The sequence below is a fragment of the Gymnodraco acuticeps genome, unplaced genomic scaffold (assembly GCF_902827175.1).
Source record: "Gymnodraco acuticeps unplaced genomic scaffold, fGymAcu1.1, whole genome shotgun sequence".
Taxonomy (NCBI): domain Eukaryota; kingdom Metazoa; phylum Chordata; class Actinopteri; order Perciformes; family Bathydraconidae; genus Gymnodraco; species Gymnodraco acuticeps.
This window is the reverse complement of record NW_022991538.1, coordinates 452038-471465: the sequence shown is the minus strand read 5'-3', so window position 1 is coordinate 471465 and position 19428 is coordinate 452038. Positions and strand designations below refer to the sequence as shown.

General features: G+C 42.5%; 1 protein-coding gene across 3 annotated transcripts; it reads left to right on the top strand.

Annotated features, from left to right (window-relative positions):
* Window positions 1-1098: 1098 nt before the first annotated feature.
* Window positions 1099-18877, top strand: zbtb7b (zinc finger and BTB domain containing 7B). Of its 3 annotated transcripts, XM_034197206.1 has the most exons (5): window positions 1099-1472; window positions 1570-1647; window positions 3118-3223; window positions 14788-15836; window positions 15957-18877. In XM_034197206.1, exons 3-5 carry the CDS (start codon window positions 3122-3124, stop codon window positions 16573-16575), a joined length of 1770 nt encoding a protein of 589 aa, XP_034053097.1. In that variant the 5' UTR covers window positions 1099-1472; window positions 1570-1647; window positions 3118-3121; the 3' UTR covers window positions 16576-18877. The 3 variants fall into 3 exon arrangements, with proteins under 3 accessions (XP_034053097.1, XP_034053098.1, XP_034053096.1); XM_034197207.1 differs by lacking the exon at window positions 1570-1647 and having other exon boundaries at window positions 1099-1453; XM_034197205.1 differs by lacking the exon at window positions 1570-1647 and having other exon boundaries at window positions 1100-1472.
* The last annotated feature ends 551 nt before the right edge of the window (window positions 18878-19428 follow it).

The following is a 19428-nucleotide window of genomic DNA, read 5'->3' as shown; positions in this document are numbered from 1 at the left end:
GGAGAGATGAAAGTAACCAGCATTTCATTTCATTTTTTATGTTAATCATCTCGTGACCCCTTTGGTCTCAACCGGGTCTCAACTCCAGGTTTGGGAACCACTGCTTTATATAAAGCCAACATGGAAATCAGTAGCATGTATGGAATATGTGGTGCACATATAGTTTTACGTCTCTGTCTGGTAGCAAAACCACAGAACAAGCACAGATTTAAGGTTAAGGGGGTGGTAATGGGGGGCTGAGCTCACCGCAAAATTATATATAGACTTCCTGCACCCTCACTTCAAAACCCACCAACACACACTCACTCACTCATGGAGGAGCTACAGTAGACGAGGATGAGATTCAAACTTTGAAAAAGCGCGGTGATTCCCATACCCATAACCACTTCAAACAGTAAGTGTTCAAAGTTGACTTTTTTGCAGTGAAGTGAGGGTTAAGTGTCTGTGCTTGAGTCTCTCTGGAAGAAAATGTATTATAAAACCATGTTGAGTTTTTATTTTCAGCATGAGCAAACATAAGCTACAGTAGCTATATAGAATTTGTTTTGTTTTGTTCTGATTCACTATACAAGCCATTTAAAAAGTCCCTCGACCTTTGCTGCTCCTCAAACTGGATGTGACACATCCTTTATAATAGTTTCATTTATCATAATAAGTTCCGTTTGACTTAAATCATCTTTCAGCGTCAGCTCGGGCTCCCATTTTGAGTTATTAATGCACTTCCATCTCTCCATTCGTGGTCACCTCCTCCAGGGTGTCTCCTGATTGCTGAGTCATGAATAGGAGGAAAGGGGGCACTTAGTCTAAAATGCTTGAAAAAGCGTTGGCATTTGACATGCAGGCTTAGCTATTAGCAGATATACTTGAATGCGTTTTCCCTGCACGCCCTTATCTACCCACCTATGGCGGTGATGATGCCCGAAGCAGAGATAGGAGGAGGAGCGGGGTCTCCAAACCGGCCCACCTCTCTCCTCCTCCTCCGCCACCGGCTCCGCGACAGACACCGCTCCTGGCCTATCGCGTCAGAGTCGGAGCCCCCCCTTGCTCTCCCTCCCTCCCTCCCCTGTGCCCTGCCCACCCCGGCGGTCTCTTCTCCAGCCCTGCCAGAGCCAATCCGCGACTGGGTGTAAGTAGGGCAAGCCGCTTCCTGGTTCTCAGAAAGAAGGAGCCTGGAGTTGGAGTAGACCAGCGGAGGCAGAACACATACAAGGGGGGGAAGCACCGCGGAGAGCCGGAGGTCTGCAGGGAAGACCCGCAACACGACAAACGCTGACCCACGAAATATTAAAAACCTCCCAGGTGTCGCGCTGAGGACGACAAGAGCGGTTCCCCCGGTAGAAAAGAAAAGAGCCGTGAGGATAAAAAAGAATAAGTAGAAGAAGTCGGCAGGGTGGGACGGAATAATCCAGGAAGTGTGGAGGCCGGTCAGGTGGGAGGCGACGAGTCTGAACAGGTGACACACCGGCACTCAGGTAAACTGCTTCACCTGACTGCTGTCGATTTTAAATATGTATAACACTAATTTTAAGATAAATGTAGCCTCATGCAAGTGACTGTTTGCCATGACAGCACCGGCAACCCCATAGCCTCCCTCCTTCCCGGTTCTCATCGGGGTCACGGGAGGACTATCCACGTCACGGGTATTCGGTAACTCCCGTCGACATTAATGTATTCCCCTTTTTATAAGACAGTTTGAGCACTTGGTTTTGCACATATGAAACGGAGGCTGTGTGCTTGTTGTGGTTTATGAGCAGGTGCTGCAGCTGCTGTTTAATAGTCTGTGTGTGTCGGCCAGGTGAGAGGCAGAGCAGGGTCGGCGGGTACATTTCTGGAGACTCTGCTGCTAATTATAGCCGAGTCCCGGCTGACATCCAAAACCTAACCTGCTCTGCACGCACATCACCTGCCTCTCCACTGCCCATGGGCATGCAGGAGATCTGTTGGTTTTTAGCCCTTGCACCTAAAGGACCTCCCTTCAGTGGTCTGTTAATCATCATCATCATCATGGCACGCCCAGTGTTTTTATTTTAATCCTGTCACTCTGCTGTTTTACAATAGGATGTGCTCAGGCTGTAATGTTAGGTTAAGGCTCCTGTCTACCTCATGGGTGGGGAGTGTGTGTGTGTGTGTGTGTGTTGCTGACTCGCCCCTCTGACAGACCGGCCTAACGAGCTCAACTGGCTTGGGTTTGGTTTCTCTGTCTTGGGCACAGCCTGTTTGGTTAAATCTTTAGCCGTCCGTGGTAGTTAATGCCTTCTGCCCTCTAGGCTCAGGTGTTGTTGCAAAACATTTTTTGTTTTCCCCCTCACCTCTGGTCCTCTGAGGGGCTGACAAGGCCTGAGCGTGTGAACGAACAGGAGTTTATGAGAAGAGAGGTCCTTTTTGTTTTCTTTGTCTCTCCCTGTTATCCCATGCCATCATGTGAGTGGACATCTAATGCTCTCCCCACATATGGAAGAAATTAATTCTTAATGCCAGCTCTGTTTGCCCTTACTTTGTCTGCAACATAATAAGACATGTGTGCTTCATCCCTGGTTTCTGCTGTCCTCACACGACCTCTGTCCTGTTCTGCTTTCTACAGGCTTGCTTCTTGTAGCTGATATCTCCTGTTTCCTCCCTACACATCACCATCGTGTGTTTAGTCTGAATCTGCCCTTCAGACTCATTCTCCACATCATTACCTGAATCTCAAAGATGTGTTTGTATGCGTGTGTGTGTGGGGGGGCTTACTTCACTTACCTCACTGACCATTGGAGAACTTGTTTTCCAACGAAGTCAAAGTAGGAAGCGGTCAGTTTCTATCAGTCTTTTTATTTCTGTTCTTTTCCCAGAACCCCCCTGCTCTACCCCACATTACATCTAATGCATCGTGTGTGTCTGTGTGTGTGTGTGTGTGTGTGTGTGTGTGTGTGTGTGTTTGTGTGAGATTATCCAAATGCACTGTAGCTAGACCTGAAACTAATTTACAAGAGAAAAGTACCTCAATAAGTCAGCGTTTGGTGTTTTTTCTCTCGATCAGTTTATTGCCTCTTTATTCATATACTTGAAGTAGATGCTTTGATCGGAGCCCCTCTTTGGACTGAATGTTTTTTTTAACTTGTCTGGCTTTTCTTTCAGGTGTATGACCTCTGCTGACCTCCAAGCAAAGGACCAAAGGGAAGGGGGAAGAGCAAGAGGCCGAAGACAGCAGGCACCCATCTTCTCCTGGGTTTATGGACCGGAGGTAGGAACCACTCGATACATATATCTGTGTTTGTTATACCTAAACACAAACATCAGTCCCTCTCTTTTAAAAAAAAAACTTAAACTTGTTATGCCCTCAACCATTTTGTTAAGATGATCTGGTTCGATATTCCTCACACTAAATAGTTGGTACAAAGTGTCATCCAAACACAAGAGGCAAGCGTGTATACCTGTTTTTAAATAATCACAATCAAAGGTGGCAATGCTCTGAGGTGACTACTTTTACACTCTCTCTCTCTCTCTTTCTCAAATCAAATCAAATGTGTGATTCTGTGAAGAATGCTTCAATAACTGTTACAAATAAATGAACCCAATTAACTTGTTTTATAGTGTAAGAGCATTTCTAACCGCAATAAATCTACATAGTCAAACATATGTATCAATCTAAGAATAATACTCCAAACCAACTTGGGCTGAGAAACACAAATAAAAGCGATGTTCTTGAAAAAGCCTTTATTTATTTTCTGATACAAATCATACAGAACGGATTGATTTGCATTTGCTTTATCGAGTTGCATTTTACACACATTGTTGTGGGGGTCTCACCTCATTAAACATAGTATTTTTACAGGATTTAATGGGCTTTTTGAAAACCTCATTGACCTTGGAAAAAATATGATCTGAATAAAGTGGTCAAGCAGTTGAATATTTTATAGGCAACCTGGAAGTTAACTCCTCTGTTTGTCGTCTGCAGGCGTTTTATAACTACAATGAGCTTTTAAAGAAGGTTTGGGAATGATGCCAAAAATACACTCTAGTGTTAAAAACGGGCTGATGTTATTTATAGGTTTTTGATATGTGATATAATCACAAAACAATAAAGCTTTGGAGAAAGTCTAAAGCCGTATTGATGTTATTGAGTAATACTACACTAAACCATGACACATTTCTCTGAAGCAACAACATTTACAGCTTCTTAAGCTTCAGGCTAAAGTCATTTGAAGTCCTTTATTAACCTTCAATTAAAATGCAGTTTTTGGTCTAAAGCTTAATTTAGGATTACTGTAACTAATAATGCACTTTATTGGAAAACATAAAGAAAATAGCGACTCAACATTTTAAATTGTACCTTAAGGTTTTAGAGAGAAAGACAACAAATGAAGCAATTCCCAATTAAGATTATTTGTTCAAACTATCATACATTTACCGAGAGGACTGTAACCTTGAAATGAAAATTCTCATTCTTAAGTCTAATATTAAAGTGTATACTATTATTAACTGTGATAGAGTTACATTTATTGTAGTTTAAAGTGCATAGCCAACAAAACAAACACTCCTTTAGAATTGTAAAACAACTAATAACAACAACTTCCTCTTTATTGTCTCTTATGCTTAACCATATTTCAAAATACTGTGTGGCGTACACTCCCACTGAAAGACATTGTTAGGTGTAAAAACAGTAATAATATGTTACATACAGTCCTCAACACTTTTTTATTTGAGCTGAGTTTGAATTTGTTGGTGTGTGCGTGTGTGTTTGTGATTGTGTGAATGTGAATGTGTTGGGCAAGTTGGTGAGACATATCATGTGACCTCGGCTTTGCTGCAGCATAACTGGTGACAACCGTGTGTCCATGAACTGATGGGTAGGGGGAAGTTACATTGAGTGGTCTATCAGGCGAGGAACACACACACACACACACACATACACACGTACAGATGCGCACACATACACGTACACACACACACACACACACACACACACGCATACACACACACACACGTATAGACGCACACACACTTCCAACACATGCATACACAGACAGTCTATATAAACATGCATGCAAACAGTTCCAAGAACTGCTTCAATTGGGGCATGTGAGCCCATATAAATTCCCCCTTTTCAGAAACGGGTCTTTCAGTTTCACACAAACCAACTGAGTGGGAGGGAGGATAGGAGTTGATAAAAGGTTTCTATCTTTACCCCTAATATTTGAAGATGTCTCACCTTCTTTTCTCAGGCTTTTTTTCTACGTCGCAACACCTTTTTCGCCAAACCTCAATCAAATGTGGGCCCCGCTACTCAAGTATCATTTATTATAGTCGATGGAGCATTTACATTCATTCATTATTTCCCTGCAGTAATTTACTCATTAGTTAATCAACTCTAGTTTAAAGTTTGTATATACCATGACCTTATAGTTTTCACCATATATGGCGGTTGTTTCCCCACATTGAGGCAGTAATGGCACAGGGGTGACTTCACAGTGTCCGTAATCCAGTCTGCTGCTACTACCGTTGAGTCTTGCCCCCACTTGATCTGTGTCAATAGAGGAAGTTATGTATCTACCATTTCCTCTTTTCAGTCATGAGTTTCTGTAGCATTTGACAGCCCTCCCTTGCTCTCGACCACCATCCTCGCAGCCCACGCCACCAATAGTTAACCAATAGGCAGGTGGCCGTGACTCCTTCTTCTTGTAAAGAGTCAGAGAGGAGAGGAGAAACCAGGCTTGAGAGAAAAGGCTAAAAGGTGAAGGAGTGATCATGATTCAGCGCTTCTAGTAACAATTGTCTCTGTACACATGAAGCGGGCGGTTATCATAAGTAGATACAGTGAGACGACACTTCAGGGAAAGTGAGAATAAACACCCAAACATGAGCAGGCAAAGGGACTCATGCTGCTGAAACTGACCCCTTTCATGTGTGAAGCTCAGAGGGGAACTCCTGCAGAATGGAGACAGCCTATCGTCCTTTTGGAAAAATAAAGATACCTTTTCTGTTATTTTCAAACCAAACATTACTTTTCAACAAGATGAGAAGTAGCCATTTATTTTATCACTTATTGTTTTGTATTATTTTCAAGAAATTCTCATCCAACATCTATTTCTTAAATTGGAAAGAATAAATCATCATTCCGGTTTGAGGCGACCATCAGGAAGAGCATTTATTAGTTTTTTTAACCTCATATCTGTTCTGTCGGCACGTACATTACTGTCTAGTTTCTGACTTACTTTATAACACAGCAGTGGATGGTGCAGTTATTCTGTAGTTGATGTAATTATGGGATTGTAGTTACAATAAGAACCAACCTCCTCCCCTTCTTACGCCGTTTAGCTGATTTATCAGGACGAAGCTGAAACATCTTTCACACATGTATGTCCTTTTGTCTTTTTGCTTCTGCAGTTCTGACATTTTTTAATGTTGCTCTCTGGGCTGTTTCTGCTCTTTCTCTATGTTTCATTTTGTCTTCCATTTATCTTTCCATCTGGCCTAGTGGCCTACCATCTTTACTGAGCACAGGAAGAGGAAACTGATCAGGATCAGTTAGTTTTGCGACATGTCTCTCTCTGCGTTTGTGTGTGTGTCCAGAGCTTTTGCAATATCTTCCTCTAGAGCAGAAGGTCATCTTTGTAGGAGAGCAGCAGTTGTTGAGACCCCCCCTGTCATGTGGCAATATTTAGTTTTTTCTAGACACGCAAACAAAACAGCAAGCTCAGTTCATTTATTGATTCTAGACATGGTTTATTCGAAAAGGCAGAGTAGTTGGCTTTATGTACTAATTGAGATAAATCAAACTGTAAATACACCTCTTTTTTCACTCGTTCCCACTCAGCAATCAGAATATTTAAATATATGTATTATATTTAAAATAGTTTTACAGTAAATAATTAAACTTAAGATTGCTTATATCTTTTTAAATACAAATACAGAAATAATTACGGCACACATTATTTGCTTTGCTGCTACACAACACAATTGTAAACATACCATGGCTTTAAATATCACCCTACATACTGTACACAAACGTTAAAGGAACAGTGCAGCTAAATATTCAATTGTTTTGTTTTTGGTGTCTATAAATCAACAATGATAATCCTTGGCATTTTTTCCGTTCAAAAATATGAATAATCTATACATTTGATTGGTTTCTAAGTGCAGATTTGGAAGGAGTCTTATATTGGCTCTGACTGAAAAGTGACTTTAAAGTTGTGAATGAACAATTCCTGCTGCAAAATCTCTCAAGGTAATCTTTAAAAAATAATGTAATAACATATGTATATACAACAGATACAAAATAATTGTATCTCCATGTAATTGCTCCGTGTAAATCACTTTTGGATTGTAATTTTGACCCGAGTTTCGGTGCTCTGCTCTACGATAAACACCTACAGTTTGAACCACGAGCGACATGTTGGAACACCCCCGATGAGCTACAGCAAGTCAGCTGTTATTGTAACGCACGTTTGACTGTAATGATATTTTAATTAATTTTATTACAGTTTTTCACATAATCAGTTGTCTCAAAGGAAATGTCTTCATCCACGCAAATGAGCTCATCAGATATATTCACGTAATTAAAATCACACACGCAGAAATAAAGTTTCTCTCCTGCTCTTCATATTAATGGAGACGTAGTGTGTATTTCACCCACACACCTGACACTCCTGTGTTCACACACACACACACACACACACACACACACACACACACACACACACACACACACACACAGTGGTGGAGTGTTTGGGGGGGAAGAAACTGCTGACCAGATAAGGAGCCATAAGAGAGAGTAAAGTGTGAAACCACTCTGTCAGCATGCCTCCTCTCTCACATCTGTGTGTGTTCTCCATCTTAGGCTGAAACTCCCTTTTGGTGATGCTAATGATAGAGCAGCTACCACATCTCTCCCTCAGACATCTGCACACACACCCACGCACACACACATACACACACATACACACACACACACACACACACACACACACACACACACACACACCTGCAAGGACTCTTGCTACTTCCTGTGGCTGCGTGCGTGTGTTCACCTCTTGCTCTGTTTATCTCCCAGTCGTCATGTCACTGCTTCTCTCCCTTCGGTCTCCCCCTTCCTCTCCCCTTGTAACTTAACTCTGTCTCCTCTTGTTTCATGTCTCCTCGCTAACACAGATTGTTCGAGGACTAGATTTTCCTGTCTTAATCTCCCCTCTTCTCTGCTTTATCTCGCAGAATATCTCTCTACACCCACTCCCCATTCACTCACTCTCATGTGTTTCTCCTCCCCCATACCCATTCTTTTTCTTGTGTGATTTCTAAGAACATGTGTGTTTTTAGAAATCATACCTCCCTCATGTCACTTTTGTTGTCTCTTCTCAAATCTCGCACCGTTTTCCTCTTTCCAACCTCAGATTTATTTATTTTCCTTCTCCCCCTCTCTCTTACTGTAACAGGGGGAAACATGGCAGACATTTTAGACACTAATCTCCAAAACAAAGCAGCCCCATTTTCATTTATGTATAGGGAAATAACTTTGGTATTACAGTATGTTGAATCATCTGTGTCAGAGAGTTCACGGAGAAGTATTTTTGGAATGAAAAAGCTTTAAAAAAAAAAAGATGTAGCTTTAAATTGTACTAAATAATTACAAATATTGGGCAAAAAAGGTAAATTTCCACTGTGTAAGTACAAAAGAAAACGTCTCTATATTGGGAGCCTAATTAATAAAAAAATGTATAATTTACAGGTGTGTTGAACTTTACTTGTAACAATAAGAATAAATAGGAGATTAATGGTACAGTATGCTGGGTTGCACACATACCTGGGTAATCTATCACTATAATCTATATATTAGATTGTAATGTCAGAAAATATTTCATGTACAGATATTCAGCACATAAATTATGTCTATAAATGGACTTTAAGGCTGAATTACAATACAATATTATTGTTCTCTGCTGTCATTTATCTGTTGAGGTTAAGTCAAATAACTACCAAGCTGTCTTGAGAGACATTTTCTTCTAGAAAGCCCTAAAAAAAATGTTATGGCTTTATTTAACATCATTGTGACAAGGCTTTATTTAAGATTATTGTGACACGTAATGGTAGTGTTGCCATTGCAAAGATAATTTTCTGTAAAATAAAAAACGTACTTTTTATCAACATAAACTTCAGGTTAGAAGTTGTTGAATATTGCAGGACAGAGTGTGTATGTGCACCCAGATGTCAGTGTGTTGATAAGCAGATGATCCTGCTGCAGATTCACTGTGGTGTTCAGGTCTGGCATGCAAACTGGCTGCTGTTGTAGCTCGCAGTGGAGAGTTGCGGTGTGTAAGGGCGAGAGGATAAGGGCCTCCGCTCTGCCAGCCAAATGAATAATGTAATGTGTTCTTGGAACTAAGACCACAATGTGCGCATGCGTCCACACACACACATACACACACACACACACTATATAATGCCCCAGTTACAGTAAGGACAGAGGAGGGCTTGGTTGCAGGGTTGGACAGAACTGCCTGCTGAGTCACATCATCCCACTGGACTTCTCCTTTTTAAAAATTCTTCTTTATGTCCAAGCATGACAGGGTGTAATAACCCCATGTATCATGATCGTGTCTCAAGTCTGGTCTTTGACTAATTCAAATGCAGATTCAAATTTTCCCCGGGTTGCATCTGTTTTTATATCTCCTGGTGGGATGCAAATGTTCAGTCCTGAGGGGACAGTTGGGACGCAGAGCGGGTGGAGCTTGTGTTGTATCTCCTGGCAGAGATGAGCTGCATTATTAGAAGACCTGTCTGTTTGTGTGTATTTGTTACTTACATATGAAGGTTTTGCACTCAGATATTGCTGTGAGAGTGCTCATCTGGGCTGAGTGCAGCTTTGGTTTGGCAGAAGTGTGTATACTCGCATCTCTTCTCACCCCCCCCCCCCCCCCCCCCCCCCCCCCCCCCCCCCCCCCGTTTCCTCCTCCCATACTCTTCCTCAGAGTAGGTGTCCCAGCACCACCACACTCTACTCACTACCCCAAATAAGTGAGGTATATAGACTGTAAAAACTTTCTTTCTTAACCCTTAAAATCAGTCCGTCACACAGAGGAAAGGTGGCGAGAGGAAGACGAGTGTGTGGAGGAGAAACGGTATGAGCTTGAATCTTATTTTCCATGTGTTTGGCCGCTTTGTTGTCTTTCTGGTACGGTGTTAGTTAAGAATCATAATTTGTTATATTGTGGTTATGAATAATGTCTCCATTGATTTTATCTGAATGAAAACACTTGGGTTTCGTCTGATGTACAGAATGGACAACCTTGTGGGCATTTTACTTGAATAATAAGTACATGTTTTAATGTATTTGAGCTGCTATGAAGTTTAGAAATGTATCTCCATATAGTCATTAAATACCATAACATTTTGGACACGAAAACACAAAATATCTTTGCTAAATCTTTTAACTTCTTCCTTTTTTTAAATCCCACTCTTTTACCTTTTTGATATTAAACTTCAATTGAAAGCTTTGTTAAAGTTTAAGAATTGTCCATACACTGGGTTATTTAAGTACTTAGAAAGACGTCACAACACATGCAACCAGCCATAGGTGCTCACATTACCAGCATAAACACACACAGTCACAAACACACACATGCACAGGCTCTTTGGAAAACATCTGACATCAGAGTTCATAAAATAATTTCTCTTTCTCCCTCTCAGCCACAGTTTTCTGTGAATAGTATAAAGTCATATTTTCCCCCTTAGCTCTGGAGCCTGATATAATTGAGTTGGACTGGGAAAACTTACAGCCTTTAACGGAAAATAAGACCCATAAAAATAACACTCACAGTTCCAGTCGTCACACTCTGCGTGTGCACAGAGGGACTTCATGATATAGACGATGGATACTATAACTTGCTTTTTTACAGAAGAATAAACCTTTGTGCAGGTTTGGTCGATCCTGCTGCTGTAATTTTCCTGGCCGTCACACAAATTTGTGTCAATTCTCTTTTTTTCGAGACGTTACACTGAGTTCTGGTGGTGGACAGTTATGGCGGATTTAAGTTTCCATTTCCTCTTCAGTAAAAACATATCCTCAGAGGACTTTCTGATTAACTTGCTTCTTTGATTTGTACGTAGTTCGGTTGGACAATATAGTTGTAACTATATGTTTATGACTCTTTGCCTAACAGTTGGATAGGACAAATGGTTGAAAATCTCCAGATGTTATCAATCTATTTTAATCTTGTTACAAATAAATCCTTGTTAAGACAGAGGAAGAGAGCGCGTAATGAAAGCAAGGGATGAGGAAACCGTAGATCTGCAGAGGAGGTGAATTCCTCCACCGTCGACAAAAGAGTGGGAGGTGAGAACAAAAAACAAAGAAAGAGATACGAGCCACTTGTTCGGAAGGGTAATATCTTTACATCTGTAGCCGCAAAGGTAAAGAAAAAAAAGAAGATGTTCCAGAGATAAAATACTTTGTTTTTGTAAGACCAACATGACACACCTAAAGGCAAACAGTTATATCAGTTATTGACTTTAAAGGTACCGATCCCTAATTAACATGAAAACAATAACAGTAATTATGTTTTATGATGGTGGAGGTTAAATATGGACTAACATGAGTTTGTTTGAGAGACAAATGTGTCAGTGGTCTCTGCCTGTGGGCTGTTTACACATTCGTTACAGTGTTTTTGCAAGATTCAGTAAACCATGCCGACACGTCCTTGATTAGCAACAACAAAACAGAAACACGGCGACAAGAAGGAAGAGGGGATATGATCAGTATGCCGTTTGTGCGTGTGAACATATCATGATGTGTCAGTTTAGAGTGACTCAGACAGACAGAACATTTATGGGAATCATTGCAACTTCTTTACTAATCTTATTATTTTCCGAAGACGCCTGTGTTCTAAGGAATATGCCCAAAATAACAAGTTCAACCACCAACCACCCATGATGCTTTTTTTTTTCTCTCCCCTGCGCCGGAAATTTGACGTCCGTTGCATTATGCTCCTCCTTAAACCCTTTTGTGTCGTGCTTTGTCGCTGCACTGCTTTGTTTAAGATCATTTTTCTGTTTTAGCAACTTTTTGCCTATTATTGTTGATGTACGTAATAATTATATGCAGTAATCCTGTTTTTCTGTGGATGCTTTTAAACAATAATTGGTGATCCTAAAATGTGACATTCAGGTCTGTTATCGTGTCTACTTACAATGAGACAAACTGTACTGGTACAAGGTCAAGGGATGCATTTACACTTTGTCCTACAGAGGCTTAGGTGGTGTGTTTCTAATTTTTGTTTTTATGCATCTGTGTATTTTGTAGGGCTGCAACTGGAAAATGCCCCAATCACAAGAGATAATCCTCACATTTAACAATCAGGAACCAGATCATTTTTGGCATCTTGTTTTAAAAATAATGACTAAAATTAGTGTTTTATTGTCAAAAGGGTTGCTTTTGTGTATGTATAAGCAAACCCATGCCCCATGACTTCCTCACTCTTCTGTATCTGTAGCTGCCGCAACGCATGCCATCCTTGTTCACTCGAGCTGTGGTGATAGCTCTCATGAACATGCTTTAGATTGAAATAGCAGTCGTTGAGGCCACGTTGTTATTTTTTTTTAAGAGCAGTGGTGCCCAGAACTCAAAGGAAGAACTTTTTTGCACTCTCTCTCTCTGTGATATGATGCGATGTGGATTAACTCATATTGCACCTACCAGAATGTGTGTTCCTGGGTGTGATGACTCATTATGCCAATATGAATTTAGTTTTTAGATGTGTTCTGTGAATTGTCTCTAAAATATTGGTACTTCTGAGGTGTCTTGGTTGCATGCACTATAGTTTCCTTCCTGCCAAACCAGTTCAATTCATGTGTGTGGTCTGAAGCCTGAAGGTTATGTATTCTACATCAAACCGCAGCTCTGCCAAGACCTTAGATACACGTCTCCCCTCTACCTGTTGGTCCCTTGCTGAACAGGGAGAGGTCGACATTAAAATTGCGTTTATCGGAAATTGTTTCGGAAAACAAGCCGTTGGTTGTTGGCGAGAGGGGGGCGCGTAGGCGACCTGGGGGGAGGGGTATCTCTGAATCTGCCTTCGTCACATGCACCTTCTTTTGATACAACAGGAAGGAGAGTGAGTGACAGATTGTGCTAACGGGGTAGACATCCCCAAGGATGAACGCTGCACCACGACTTCTGTCAAAGAGATCAGAACTTTAAAAGTTACACTTGGATGTGTTGAAGGAAATAGGAAAAAGTGGTTTTCAAAGAAAGCGGAGGGAGAAGAGTTGTAAAGAGCAGAAAGATGGATGCCATGAGACACACGCTGCCTCGTCTCCAGCTGACTGTGCCCATGTCCATGAGGACGGGGAAGGTAGGATACCACTGGGGTGCCTTAGTACATCCTGGAGATGAGAAGTGGAACATTTGGGAAGTTTTACTATTTGCGCTGTGGGAAAAAGTGCTGGCAAGTTCATGAGAGGTAGCTATTTAATTGGCTTTTTTTTTGTATTAAGTGGGTGGAGTACATTTATTCAAGTATGTGTTTTTAAATAGACTGACGTTAAAAGCATCACAGAACAGGTTAAATCTAACAATAGTGGGAGGGGGAGCCACAGATTGGCACGCAATGTGTGTATGTCTACGTGTGTGTGTGTGTGTGTACCTAATAGGGTGTGTTTTGGAGCAGGTTAGTCAGGTGGATGTGCCGTCGTTGTGCAGAGCCCTCTGGGCACTGTGCGATCTCTGTTATTGGATGGCCAGGGGGCTGCCAGTTGCTATGGGAGGGAGATGAAGGGCAGGGGGGGGGGGATCTGAGGGTGAGTTGTTTGTGGAAAATCTGCTCAGGTGTGTGTGAGAGATATTGTTGAGCAGGTATAGTGCGGACAGGGTGAGGTGCGAGTTTAGGGAGGCAAAGAAGCAAGTTGTTGGGTCTTATTACCGACAGACCTGGTTGTGTCTCACAAAGAGAAATGAAGAAAGTTATCGCTTTTATTTGACACACAGTACGATATTGCAGTGGATTTTGATTTAATAAAATCCAGTAACTATCCAGCTCGTACTGTGTATAATACACATCAAGATTGTAGATGGCTTTAAATCCAGTCTTGATAAAGGTTGTAATTCTTCTCTGTTCTTTCCTTCCTCATTCTTTCACTGGTACTCCCCCCTTTCACCCACTCAAGGCTGTCACTTCCTCCCTGTCCCTCGCTAGCTTTTCTTTCTTCTCTCTCTCATCACTTTGTCCCTCTGTTCTTCAGGTATTTAAATCAAACTGCTAATGCTATAAAGGTTTCACACGGGAATTAACCTGCTGTCCTCTAGCTACAGCAGATGCAGTACGTTGCATAATCCTGCATCCTTTCCGCATCGGTGTTATCAATCATTCGGTTTTATATACAGCATGTCTTTCGCTACTCTAATTATTTTATTTGCGTTTAGTTTATTTGTATTTGCTGTTATCTCTGACGTCGCCATCGCATTTGTCCTCTGCCATAGGGCAAGTGACATCTCCTCCTCTTGATTTAGTAATCTGGAGAGAAAGTCGGGGTAGGGAGGGAGGATAAGGGGGGAGAGTTGTTGCTTAACCCTGTTTAAATAGTCCCTCACATGCAGGAAACTCTTTGTGTAAGTCACGCTACAGGGGATTTACTTTTAGGTTATTTGAAATCTCTATAAAAGAGGACGAAGGGTATTCTTTCAATGTTATAAAGATAGGATAAATTATACAAATATTGTCAAATATGTTATAAACTTTATAAGCACACTGTGACACGTACAAAACTGCTAAGTCCTCAGTCCTTCCACTAACCTGATATTCCCCTCCTCTCACGCAGGTGGCGATGTCTCCAGGAGAGGACGGCCTGATTGGGATCCCCTTCCCGGAGCACAGCAACGAGCTCCTGTCCCACCTCAATGACCAGAGGAGGACAGGACTCCTGTGTGACCTCACCCTGACGTCCCGCGGGGCACGCTACCCAACTCATCGCTCTGTCATGGCCGCCGTCAGTCTCTACTTCCGCCGGCTGTTCGGGGGAGAGGAGGGAGGCGGCGAGGGCGGAGGAGGTTTCAGTGTGTGTCAGCTGGACTGCGTGGCCCCCGACGCCCTGGACGCCCTGCTGGAGTTCGCCTACACCGCCACCCTGACCATCCCCGGCTCTGGGATGAGAGACGTGCTGCGAGGGGCTCAGCTTCTGGGCATCCAATGTGTGGCTGACGCCTGCAGAGACATCCTGGGGGAAAAGGCAGAGGGGGAGCCGGCGGAAGAGCCGAGAGCCCAACACACAGCCACAGAGAGGATTGCAGTGGGGGACATCAGAGTGGAAAGAGGGTCCCGAAGAAAAACGGACAGAAAAAAGATGAAAAGAATTGGGTCGAATCACATGAACTCGTCGTTTCTGAACCCACCACCTGCTTCTCCCGTCTCACACCCTTCGCCTGCATCCGACAGCTTCCGCTCCCTGCCGTCGACCGGGCCTCCCAGCCCCGAACACAGGCAGAACGGAGATCCAAGGGCCATTAGAAGGCCAGGCAGAGGGCCCACAATAAATGGAGGACCCCCTCCCTGGCTGCATGAGCGCTCCCATATAGCCAACCAACCTCCTGTACCGCCTTTGAGTGACAAGCTGTCAGAGGAGGAGGACATGGAGAGTTTTGGCGATGATGGTAAGCTGATGGAGAGCACCTCAGTACCTACCTCTATAGCTGATCAAGGAGCAGGGGCCACGGCAGGGGGAGCAGGGAGGAAGAGGAAGTCTCAAACGCCTCAGCAGTGCCCCGTCTGTCAGAAGATCATCCATGGAGCAGGAAAACTGCCCCGACACATGAGGACACACACCGGGGAGAAGCCCTTCCAGTGCTCGGCCTGTGGAGTCCGTTTCACACGGTAATGGAAGTTTGCTTTAAAAAAAAATCATGTTTTCATGAATGGGGGCCTTGTTGAATCTTTAATGTGTTTATCTCTCTTTCCCTTCCTTCTTTGTCTCCCCTTGTTTCCCTTTATTAGGAATGATAAGTTGAAGATCCACATGAGGAAACACACAGGCGAGCGCCCTTACCCCTGCCCACACTGCCCCGCCCGGTTTCTCCACTCGTACGACCTCAAAAACCACCTGTCCCTCCACAGCGGGGCGAGACCCTTCGAGTGCCCGCTCTGCCACAAGGCCTTCGCCCGAGAGGATCATCTCCAGCGTCACCGCAAGGGCCACAGTTGCCTGGAGTTGCGCACACGCCGACCCAGACAAGGGGAAGAGCTCGGGGAGGATGAGGGAGGGGAAGCAGGCGGGAGGGAGCAGGCCAACACTCTGGAGGCTCTACAGGCCCACTCCTCTGCATTCCCCCATCACAGTTTGCTGGATGCTGGGAGTGGGTCCGGGGCCGGCCCCCAGCTGATGTTTGCAGGTGACGCCGAGAGGGAGCGGGCTCTCGCCCTTCAGGCTTTGGCTCACCTCGGGCCCAACAGGCTGGCCAACTTCCCCGAGCTCTTCCTGAGGAGTCTGGAGCTGCGAGTGGGCAGAGAGGCGGAGGGAGAAGATCCAGGAGGAACCCCCTCACCCGCCGCACAGCGCGACCGATGGGCTGACGAAGTTGAAGAGGAAATTGGAGAAGAGGAAGAAGAAGAATAGGGAAAAGAAAGCGTGTGTGTGTGCGTGTGTGTGTGTGTTTGTGGTAAAGCATCCACAGTAAAACAAATCTCACTCAGCTGGTTGGACTAATGACCTGCTGCTCCGATATAGAGAGCGCTTAAATAATATGATGTTAAAATGGAAAACGGGTTTTCTTAGATATTTTAATTGTTTCTCTTCTGGCTCTTGGCATTTTTATTTTCATTTGTCTTTAAGATATTATTTCTTGTTTGCTTCTTTATGTGTTTCACTTTGATTCTATTTTTCTAGCTGAACATGCCTCTGCTGCGTGTGGTGACTGGGATGCTTTTCACTATGCAAACTAAAATCAAGAGCTGCGACATGAAGGGATATTTAAAGATGTTTATTTTAGTTACAATATAAATGTATTGATTCAGGTGCAATTCAGAAGTCACGTCACCTAGAGATCACATGAGTTTGTATGCTCACTGTCCTCTGGTGGTAATCAGTGGAAATGCAGTCAAATTAATCAAACTGTTCGGTACATTGTAAGCAATAATTTTCGGTCTGTCTTTTCTTGTTTGGTAATCTATGCTTTGATTTGATTTGGTGCTTGAACCAAAGATTTTTAGTTGAACTGTTTTCTTTACAGGAGAGGAGACAGGTGAATTGTAGCCAATGTTGGGTTTGAAGAGAAGACTCTTCCCAACTCTTTTGAAAGCCATGAGAAAAGATTTGCTTCCATGTTTGAGTGTGTCAGAGCCGTAGAGCTCTGTGTTAAATGCCTGACCAAAAGAGACAAAGTCTGGGTCAAAGAGATCCTTTTGATTATGTTGAAGACTATTCTTCTTTTTCCAGAGGCCGTGGATTTCAGTCTTCCAATGCACTCATTTGGTTCCCTTGTTGGGGCAAAAAGAAGATTGAGATGGCATTCCCTTTTTCTGTACTTATTTATTTATTGTTATTTATTATGGATCTTCTGCTGACACTTTTAAGTGAGACCAAATTCAAGTGTGGCACCCAGAACACAAAGTCTTACAAGAAGATGCATTGCGCTTAAGATTTTGAACCAACATCTCCATATCATTTAACGCCTTTTTTATGGGCTGCGTGTCTTCTTTTGGCAAATCTTCCTCGAATGCATTCTTTGCACATTAAACCCCGTCAGGTACTGCAATAATACACATTCCATCCTCCGGGGGAGAGAGAAGGGAACAGAGGTTCAAACCTTCCATGTAACTGGAACACAAAATAACTTTGCTGTTTTACATTTTGTTGTTTGTGTAACATGTATAGTACTGTATCACATGTTGACATGGCAGTTCTTACAGATCGGCCTCCGCTGTGTGTAAAGGGGCCATTATCCTTTGAGTTAAACTATCTTCGACCAAAAAAACCGTTTTAGTTTCTTCATGCTTTCCCTGGACCAGTACATTCAGGCCTTTTTGAAAGGTTTAATGCAATCATTAATGGCTTTAAGCGACGGAAGTCTTTTTGTTTCCAATTCTCTCCATGTAGTCAGAACCTGTGCTGTTCTGGCCTTGTGTGCACTATCTGCTCCTTGTGGTGTAGTAAATCATTTTTTTATTTCCAGTTTATTTGCACTATGAGATTTAAGAGCTTTAAGCCTGATTGTCTGACCTTCGATATCTTGTCCATTAACTCACTCGATACCATTTAAGATTGTAATTGAAATTTTCTTTAAAACCTGCATACATTGAATATTCTTCCTCCTGCATAATAGCACAGAGTTATAGTCAATATAATATATATTGGGATAAAGTTGCCTTAGATATAATTTGTTTTGTGCTGCAACTACTCTCAGGAAATCTTGAGCAATGCACTAAGTGATTATATAAAATGGGAAGACATTGTCTGGTGCTGCAGGGTGATTGACACGCTTCATGTAAATGTAAGGCCAGTAGTTTCAAAATGACATTTTGTATCATGTTATGGTTGAAAACCTAATTCATTTAACCTATTGTGAGAAAATAATCGGGAAATAATAGCAACGCCAGTTAACTACTGGCCCTACTGGAACCAGTCCTACTGGAATGGCAGTATGACAGTTGGTCCTGTTCATGAAGGGTGTTGGTGCTCCCTTCATGTGAATGAAAGAGGGTTAACTGATGCCAGCTGTGAAGTGCGCGTTTCTATGTGAGCTGTTTGTTTTCTCGGCTTCGGTGAAGGGACACGGGGTCCGGTCTTTATAGAGACCCCGCTATCAGGGATACATTTTTGTCTTTCAGTCTTTAGTGGAACCTTCTCATAGATATTAATTCATTTCCCATCATTTGTTTCAGTTTATGTTAAGAAAATAAATAAACATATCTAAGCTTGATCTTTTGTGTTTCTCTTATTGATTGATGTTTTAAAAACAACCCTTTAAGGGCTTAGTTAAATGTCTCACTTTAGTCATTTAAGAGTTGTGACAAGTTGGAAATGTGACAGTTGACTTGTGCTCTCTGGTGGGCAAACAATGTAATGCAAACGTTTTAAATACCTTGAATTTACTTGAGAGTTCTGACATTTCTTGTTTCTCATTAGCCAATATCGCACTGTACTCCAACATATGTGATTTGCTAACATTGTAAGTGCATTGTCAAGCTATTATGGTTATCAAGGTATTATGACTCTTTGAAGCAGATTTCCTTTTAAAATATGACTTGCATACCTCACTTTAAATGCCAGTCTCCTTTAAAATTAGAATAGTCTACATTGTTTTTTATAGACCACCTTAAAATACCCATTACTTTTTTGGACTGCCCAGTACCACTTCCTTAATCCTAAACACTTAAAATTAGAAGGCTTCTACTCATCTTTGCCTTTAACAGGAAACTGAGATGATTGAAAAGAAATACAACTTCATGAGACATTTTTACATGTCACAGT